General features: G+C 50.3%; 1 protein-coding gene across 2 annotated transcripts; it reads left to right on the forward strand.

The window, feature by feature from the left end:
• The first annotated feature begins 2,934 nt into the window (after nt 1-2,934).
• SPATA19 (spermatogenesis associated 19) lies at nt 2,935-8,495 on the forward strand. 2 transcript variants are annotated; one of them, XM_070782586.1, is made up of 7 exons: nt 2,935-3,089; nt 3,251-3,307; nt 3,778-3,870; nt 4,040-4,131; nt 6,799-6,876; nt 7,139-7,214; nt 8,323-8,495. In XM_070782586.1, the coding sequence occupies exons 1-6, from the start codon at nt 3,012-3,014 to the stop codon at nt 7,203-7,205; spliced, it is 465 nt and encodes a 154-aa protein (XP_070638687.1). In that variant the 5' UTR covers nt 2,935-3,011; the 3' UTR covers nt 7,206-7,214; nt 8,323-8,495. The 2 variants fall into 2 exon arrangements, with proteins under 2 accessions (XP_070638687.1, XP_019810114.1); XM_019954555.2 differs by having other exon boundaries at nt 8,327-8,495.
• Nucleotides 8,496-8,789: the final 294 nt, after the last annotated feature.

The raw sequence follows: 8,789 nt of genomic DNA on the forward strand, positions 1-8,789 counted from the left end.
TGGGGATAGGTCTTGTCCCTCAGGTGGGCAGGGCTGTGCTCTATAAAATTTCAACTGGCTTGTCTGCTGATGGGTGGGGCTGTGTTCCTACCTTGTTCATTGTTTGGCCTGTGGAACTCCAATCCTGCCACCTGCAGGCTATTTGGTGGGGCTAATGGCTTCTGCAAGGGCTCATGCCAATGGGTATTTCCTAGAACTGCTGCTGCTAGTGTCCCTCACCCTGGGGTGAGCCACTGCTGGCCCCTGCCTCCGCAGAAGACCCTTAAATACTAGCAGGGAGGTCTGGCCCAGTGTTTTATGGGGTCACTGCTTTTCTCCCCTGGGTCCTGGTACACATGAGACTTGGTGTGCACCCTCCAAGAATGGAGTCTCTGTTTCCCTCAGTCCTGTGAAAGTTCAATCAAACCCTTCTGGCCTTCAAAGCCGGACTCTCTGGGGACTCTTCCTTTCCTAGGACCCTCAGGCTGGTAAGCTTGACATGGGACTCAGAATTTTCCCTCCATGGAATAATATCTGTGGTACAATCACTTTCCAGTTTGTGGGTTGCCCACTTCATAGGTATGGACATTGATTTTATCATGACACCCCTCCTACTGTCTCATTGTGGCTTCTTCTCTGTCTTTGGATGAAGGATATCTGTTTTTGGTAAGTTCCAGTACTTTTTTGTCTATGGTTATTTAGCAGTTAGTGGTGATTTTGGTGTTTTCATAAGAAGGGGGTGAGCTCATGTTGTTCCACTCCACCATCTTGAGCTAATCTTACGTCTAAACTTCAAAAGAGTGACAGTAACAAGTGCTGGCAGAAACATGAAGTAACTATTCTAGGCAGTAGTTGGTACAACTGTCTTGAGGTACTTTTTGTTATATGCCAGCACTAAATATATGTAAAGCCTATGACCAAGCAACTCCAGTCTGTTATGTATATGTGCAGATTTAGCGCTTATGTCAAACAAATATTCATAGTATAAGAATATTCATAGCAGCATCAGTTTAAAAAGGATCAAACTAGATGTAACACCAATGTCCATCAGTTGAAAATTTGTTAATTTGTGTTGTGGTAATACAGTGGGATACTAGGCAAAACACTTATGGTGATAAATGTCAAAATGCTGATCTCCTTGTGGGTCTGAGGGCCTGCTGGGGTGCTGGAAGTGTTCTATATCTTGATACGGGTAGTGGTTAAACATATATATATATATATGTGTGTGTATATATATATATATATATATACACGCACTTAAACTTTTTTCTGAGCTGTGAATGTATTTATATATTTTACTGTGTGCATTTCATAACATAGTAATAAAATGTGAGAATAGATTTATGTATCTGTTTCATTTTGGAAACATAAACACAGATGTACAGCCTAGAAATGTATGAAAATCCTTCTGAAGAACAAGGTTGAAGAGACAGGGAAGAAGATGGAACTTCCCTCAGTGTATCTTTTCATGTAGTTTTAATTTTTCTGTAACATTAATGTTTTAGGGATTCAAACAGTAAAATTACACCAGTAAGGATGGAAACAGTTTTTAGGAGGTAGTGGCAGAAACAGAGGTGTTGATGAGTAACTTCATCTTTTGTTTTACGATTTCCCATCTCCCTTGGCATTCAGTTTGGGGTCCTATTACTAGCACTGGCCAAAAAGCTTTAAGAAGAAGCCTTTGGGCTAGAACAGAAGAGGTGATTTTATTCCTCCGTGTGTTCTTTTCCTTTTCTCTGCAGTCACACAGGTCACATCCTTACAGCATGGGGCCAGAGGACAGATTTATCCCTGGATCTCTATGTCACCACGTGGAGCACAGATGGCCTGAACTTGTGCTTTGAGAGTGAGAAATAAGTCTCTTTCATTTGGGGGACTTACTTGTTGCTGCAGGATAGCCTAGCATATTCTGATCAATAGAGAAGATGAAAAATTAAGGTGATTTTTTTGAGAGTGAGGAGATATAGTAGCTATTTTAGGGAAGCTGGGGAGAGTAAGATAAAGGTTTTCTATATTCTTCGAAGAATGAGAACACTTACAGACTGTTAGAGCTAGAAGAAAACTAGAGACATTGTATTCATTGTGAAGACAAAGAAATTGCGTCCACAGGGACTAATGATTGGGTCAAGATCATATGACAAGTCAGTGGTAGAGACAGGATGACAACCCTCATTTCTGAGGCCTTGAGAATAGTCTTAGGGTTAGGCTACAACTACTTTTGAGAGCAGCTAAACATTTGCTTTAGGCTATTCTGAACTTCACTTCCCTAGTGAAGGTTCTCGGTGGGAATCACAGCGATCTGAGCCCGTCAGTGTTTGCCCCCAGCTCTGCATTGTAACAGGATTCCTCTTTCATTTCCACTTGACTAACCTTCTACATAGCCAGTCTACTGTGGGTGACTTGGTAAAGTCAGGAAATGTCCTTCACAAGAATTGGCACTTTCATACCCTATTCCTCTTATTGCTTATTTTTTTGTGATCTGAATCACTTGTGTAAACAAAGTAGACACAGAAATAAAGGTAATGTCCTTGTTGAGGGGTGTGCTCCCCCATCTTTTGACATTTTCTGGGTGGATAAGCCCTTTCTCCCCCAGTTTGTAAGAGTAAGGATAAGAAATGCCTATGGCAGGGTTTGAACAAATGTCTAGAGGGCCCAGGTTGTTTTGCCACAAATCTCTTTCTGCTTCAGCATTGCTCAAGACTGGGTGACCAGCCAGAAGTCTTCCCCATCCCTCATAATTTCTGTCTATGATTCAGTAACTGCCCCTTGTACCTTCCTCAGGCTCACATCCTGAGTGCCCATACTCGCCTCTCCATTTCTGAGCCATAGCCATCTCCAAGGTGGACACTTCCAGACCTTTGTTTTCTGTCCCCACTCTGAGCCTGGGAATTAAAGGAGGTCATTGTCACATCATCACTGGCCAGCCAATCAGGTAGGCACCACCCTCCAGGGACCTCCTTGTGCTGGGGGAGTTCTCAGGCTGCTTCAATGGAAGGAGGGAGCCACGAAGGAGGCCTGGCATAAGTGCAGAGATGATAATCACAACATGGATTGTGTACATCCTTGCTCGGAAAGGTGCCGGGCTCCCCTTCCCACCCAAAGTCAGCTCGGTGAGTGGGGCTGGTGATGGCTAGGTGGAGAGTATCTCAGGTACCATCTGTGCTCTGAGCCCTGGCACTTCCGGAGAGGAGAGTTCATGTTGGATGTGGATAGTGGAGCAGAGGTGGGTCTCTCCGTATTCTGAGGGCATTGATTTACGACTTTGTTGCAGGATGTGGAAGTTACGGAGACTGAGGCTGTGTCTGTAGTACAGCACTGGTTGAAAAAAGTAAGTTTCCTCTGGGACTCAGGGTAGCCCAGATTGTAGAGAGCTGGACTTCTCTCTCCACAGAACCAGGAAACCCAAGTTCATTGCCCACCAGCCTGCCTGGAGCTGCGTCTGATTCATCACACGTTTGGGAGCACCCAGTCTGTCTCCTCACCAGAGATGCTCCGGTGTCACCACCGGCCCCACCCTGCTTCTCAAGCGTGGAGTGGAGGGGGTTCAGATGGGTGGCCCCTACTGCAGGATTTCTCAGAAGGACCTTGGGTTAGGACCCATGACTTACCGAGTCCCTGGAATTCCACGGGAAGGTAGCAGCAGATGGCTTAGTGTCAGAATGTGCAATAGCGCATGTGTAGGGATATGCATGTGTATGGTATGATAGGGAAGAATAAAAAGGAAAAGGAAGAGGAGGGGGACTGGGGACCAGACGAGTGAAGGAAATCATCCTCTGAAGGAAATCACTCACCTTTCAGACTGAAGAAGAGGCTTCCCAGGAGATAAAGGAGAAGATGTCCACCAACTTCCCTCCCATGCAAGGCCAAGATGTACATGTGACTAGAGATGTGGTAATGGAGCCTGTTAGCCGCCCATCCTGGGGGACTGGCGGGGGGAAAGGGGAGGCTGGCCTAACGCAAGGGTCCTGGGCTAGTGGGCGGAGCTTGTCCAGGCTGGGCTGTACCCTGGCCATGGAGTCCTTGCTGGGCAGTAACCACTGGATGCCACTGGATTTCCTAGGTGAAGCACCACCTCTCAAAGTCTGGTTTGTTAGCAAACCAGAGTCAAGAGGTCCTGGAGGAGAGAACAAGAATCCAGTTCATAAGATGGAGGTAAAGCATCTCTTTTCCCGGAGCCAGACTGTAGGGCGGGCGAAGCAGAGAAGGCATGAGCGCCCTCTCCGGGATTCCTGGCTGACACAAACCCAAGGCTGCCCTTCTCTAGAGGTGTTGACTCCTTTGGCTGAGAAGTTTTGCATTCTGCCTTTGGGGTCTTAAGGGATTGTTTTTGCTGTCTTAAAAGCCCACTTCATCCCTAAATTTTGAAATAACTGGAGGGGTTGGAAAATGGCTTGCTTACCATCTCTTAACTGCTTCTGAATACATTTTAGACTTCTGTTATTTTTGCACTTGATTTGTTCAGAAGTGGCTGCACTTTAAAGAGCAAAAAGAAAACAAGCTCTTAAAATGCAGAAGCTGAAACCCTCCTGTTGGCCAGAGGTGAGAGGAAGTTTCTCAGGCCGAGGCTGGAGTCCTGAGCTCCACGCAGCTGCACAGGCCGTGGCCATCTTCCTGGCTCCCCACCTTCCTGCTCTGCAGAGGCTAAGACTCCAGGCAAGGGAGCCTGGGGCCTGGAACAGGCTCACCCCCTCAGCACACACTTCCGTGTTTCCTTCTGGGGTGTGTGTTCACTTGGGCCTCCTCTCACAGGAGAATCCTTGTGGCATTCCACTGGCCTTCCCCCCTCATCTCTGCACTCAGCTGCCTTCCTGTGCCCCCATTGCCAACTTTGCTCTCTCCTATCAAGAAAGATACAATTCTCAAGAAATGTGTTTTTGTGTCTGATCCATCAGGATGCTGTTTTCTGTGTTTGCCCCTTCCAGTGGCATTAGCATTTTAAAGGAGGATTCAGATGGTCAAGAACTGTGTTAAGAGGAAGGGTCTAATTTGAGACCTCCCCAAGAAAGGGAGGGAAACCTGCCAAGGTAGCTCAAATCATGAGCATTGATAACTGCCCCCCAGCCACTGCCCTCCACGTGGGATGCTTGTCCGCTCCCGGCCTGGCCGTGCCACCAGCTCTGGCTGCTGTCTTTCCTTGGTTTGGATAATATGAACATCATCCTCTGGGGTTTTTAGACCTTGGCTGCATAGTGTAAGTAGGTTAAAGCTCTGGAGACATGGGACAGGAATCAGTCAATTATCCACATAGATGTTTTCCACTCTGGATGTTCTGTGGAGATTTTAAACCAGTAAACACAGCCTGGTTCCTCCTCTGATCCTCTCAGTTTTATTAAGTATGTGGTCATGGTTGCATATCCCTTTATTAAGCACCACTGAATGCGCACATATGTGACAGGTGTGTATCGGCCACCTGATGCTTGCTAGGCTTTCTGGAAGACAGAACAGCATAAACGAAGCCCCCATTTGAAAGGCTACACAGGACGTGGGTGGAGAAACCTCTGAGCACTTAAGGACATGTTGAGGACTCCACCAGAATCACCTGTGAGGGTACAGTGCAGGGCTGTGCCACTCGGCTTTGCTGGGCTGGTCATCTGGGCTGACCCACACGTGTCTGGGCAGGGACTGGACACACAGGGGCCAGGTGAGGCCTCCCACAAGGGCAAGAGCCTGGCAACTTGGCCCCATCTGGCCCCTGTGGCTCCTTCTTCTCAGAGCATCCATCCCTCTGTCCCCTACCCCCTCTGTCCTCTCTCTCTCTCCCTGGGCACTGGCCAGCTTTATTGTGTCTGAGCCGTATTTCAGAGCACATTTGGATTGTGGTCCTCATAAGCAGTATCAACACTGAGTTCACACAGAAAACCCTAAATCTAGAACAAAGCTGACCCAGAAGGCACTGTCGAGCATGGGGAGTCCACAAAAGAGACACAGATGTAAAGAACAGGCTTTTGGACTCTGTGGGAGAGGGCGAGGGTGGGATGATTTGAGAGAATAGCATTGAAACATGTATATGACCATATGTGAAATAGATCACCAATCCAAGTTCGATGCATGAAGCAGGGCACTCAAAGCTGGTGCACTGGGACCACCCAGAGGGATGGGATGGGGAGGGAGGTGGGAAGGGGGGGTTCAAGATGGGGGACACATGTGCACCCGTGGCTGATTCCTGTCAATGTATGGCAAAACCCACAATATTTGAAAGTAATTAGCCTCCAATAAAAAAAAAAGAATGGGGGAATCTAAAGGGCACAGGAATGGGGCTCCAGTGGGCAAGCTGCTTTTGCTGGAGTGGAGGGTCTGTGAGGGTCTGTGGGGGTGTGGAGTTGGGAAGGGCGCAAAGTAGACGGTGGTGAGGAAGGCAAATCCAGACGGTGAAATAAGACAAAAACAGCATCAAAGAGGAGCCTGCAGCCTCTCTGTGAAAGAAGGCTCTGGCAGGATCTCTGAACCATGGTGAATATGCGCAATGCTGATCATATAGAGCTGGCAGGGGAGCGGGAGAGAAATTCAGAAGGGGCAAATCCTCAGCTTCAAGACCTCTGACCCACTGTGTAACTCTGGCAAAGCCGCTTAACTTCTCTGTCTCCTTGACTCTTCTTAGGAACATTTACTACCTGCCTGGGATTGCTGGGGGGTTCAGGGGTATTTGGTTAGTAAAAAGGACGCTTCTTGGTACTGATACAAGGAGGGTGGAGGACCAGCTGTAAAGCTCATTGGGACAGTCAGAACTGTGGTCCACGGGATTCCACCTCTGGCGGTTCCACAGTGACTGGTTAGTGGAAAAGGAGCCCGGGGATCCCAGTGCTTGACGATGTTTTGCAGCCATACCCGTATCTTCCAAGTGCCGAGCGAGGCAAGAAACGAAGCCATGCGAGATAGGATAGAGCAGGTGAGACGAAGGTAAGCATTAGGAACGAGGTGATTTGTGTCCTAACTGGGGGCAGGTGGGTAGGGGGCTTCTGGTCTCTGTGGGTCTCCCTCCACCTCAACCCTGGGCCTGGCTAAGCCTGGGATCCTTCTGGACTGAGCGCCTCTTCCCAGGACTCAGCTCCAGGGCCCAGGCTCGGGCTGCCATGGTCTGGGGGGCTGCTGTGGTCTGTGCTCTGGGGGCCTTTGCTGCCCTTCCGTCTCCCTTGCCTCTCCTCTCCTCTGTCCCCTGCAGCATATGCCATCTTTCAGATGAGATCTCTCAGGAGCTTCGCAACAGAAATTCCTACTCCGAATGCTGAGAGCAGCAGGTGGGAGAGCCGACAGGGGAGGGGCGGGGCCGAGAGGACGGCTCCCAGGTTGGGTGGGGGCTTGAGAATACCAGCAAGGGGTTGCTCCGGGGCCAGTGGGGTCAGGGAGAAGGCAGCTGCCTGAGGCTCCTGCCATGCCTCTCAGATTTCTGGAAGAGCTTAGAGTCTAGGTCAGATTTGTGTCTCTGACTTTTCACTGGTGTCACAGACCATTGCTCTTCCATTGCCCACAGGCCCAGGGGTCTCAGGGCCTTGTAGTCAAGGCCAAGGTGGGACCTGCAGTTCTGAGTTGCTAGCACTCCTGAGCGTGGCCGTGGCTGGTCTGCTGGCCCCACTTCGAGTCACAAGGTCACACAGCCCCAGAGTGGGAGCAAGGGTGCACCGGTTTTGGCTCATCCACTGATTAGGGCCATGACTTTGGGTCACATGACCTCTTGGCCTGCATGTGGTGGGTACCAGTGGTCATGGCAGTGGTTGCTTGTGCGGCTCTGGATGGTGGTGGGTCATTGACTGGCAATGCCTCTCCAGGAGCCATCTGTCCAGAAAAGGTTGCTGCACCCCTGCCAGGCGGGGGCTGATGGGGTGACCACCAGCATGCTTAGAGGAGGGCCATGGAGGTGTATGTTGGCATTTATTGAGCCCTTAATCTATGCTAGCTCCTGCACAGGGCACTCTGTCTAGGTTTCTCATCCGACCCAAGTGACCATAGGAGGAGGGCATGCTGGTGCAGAGGCAGAGATAAAGCTGCCCTGGGGGGCAGACACTGGCTTTCGTCTGGGTCTGGCATGGGCACTTGCTTCATGCCCAGTGCCTCAGTTTCCTGACTTGAGGACATTCCTCGTGGACCATGGCATCCTGCACGTGGCAAGTGCAGTGTCAGTGGTTTGCTAATGCCAGTAGGGACGAGGAGTGAAGGCCCGCAGGGGCCTCTGGAGTCAGGCTCCCGGCTCAGCTCTACCCGACACAATGGCTGTCCTCCCCATGGGCCTCCCCGCTCCTGAATCCTGCTCTGTGAACGCGGAGCGCAGTGGGCTCAGGAGGCATTGCCAGCCTCGTCCGCCGCCCTTCCCACATTTCCATGTGCCCCTGGGCATTTCCCTCTTTCCAGGTAGGTGTCCTTCAGGATCAAGGAGCAGCCTGTGTTGGAAGGATGTCCACCCACCTTGACCTGAGGAGCAACCACACCTGGGCAGTGATGATCCAGTGGGTGAGCCCTGCCTTATGACAGTGGCAGCACTGGAATCTTCTTGCTGAACTGCTGATAAAGAGACGTGCTATTTAACCACCACCCCGGCCTCTGGTGTGAGTGCCTTGCTACCGTCCATTCTTCGCATCTTGAACAGCCATGCGCTTGCCTCTGGGGACACAGGCTCGCTGCCTTGTGGGGAGACAGTGACAGGCCACCGCCACTGTGTGAAGCAGGGCTTGCTGGGGGCTCCTGGAGTATTGGGGGCAGAAGGCAATGGCACCCCACTCCATTACTCTTGCCTGGAAAATCCCATGGACGGAGGAGCCTGGTGGGCTATAGTCCACGGGGTCGCTAAGAGTCGGACACGACTGAGCGACTTCACTTTC

The sequence above is a fragment of the Bos indicus genome, chromosome 29 (genome assembly GCF_029378745.1).
Source record: "Bos indicus isolate NIAB-ARS_2022 breed Sahiwal x Tharparkar chromosome 29, NIAB-ARS_B.indTharparkar_mat_pri_1.0, whole genome shotgun sequence".
Classification (NCBI taxonomy): Eukaryota; Metazoa; Chordata; class Mammalia; order Artiodactyla; family Bovidae; genus Bos; species Bos indicus.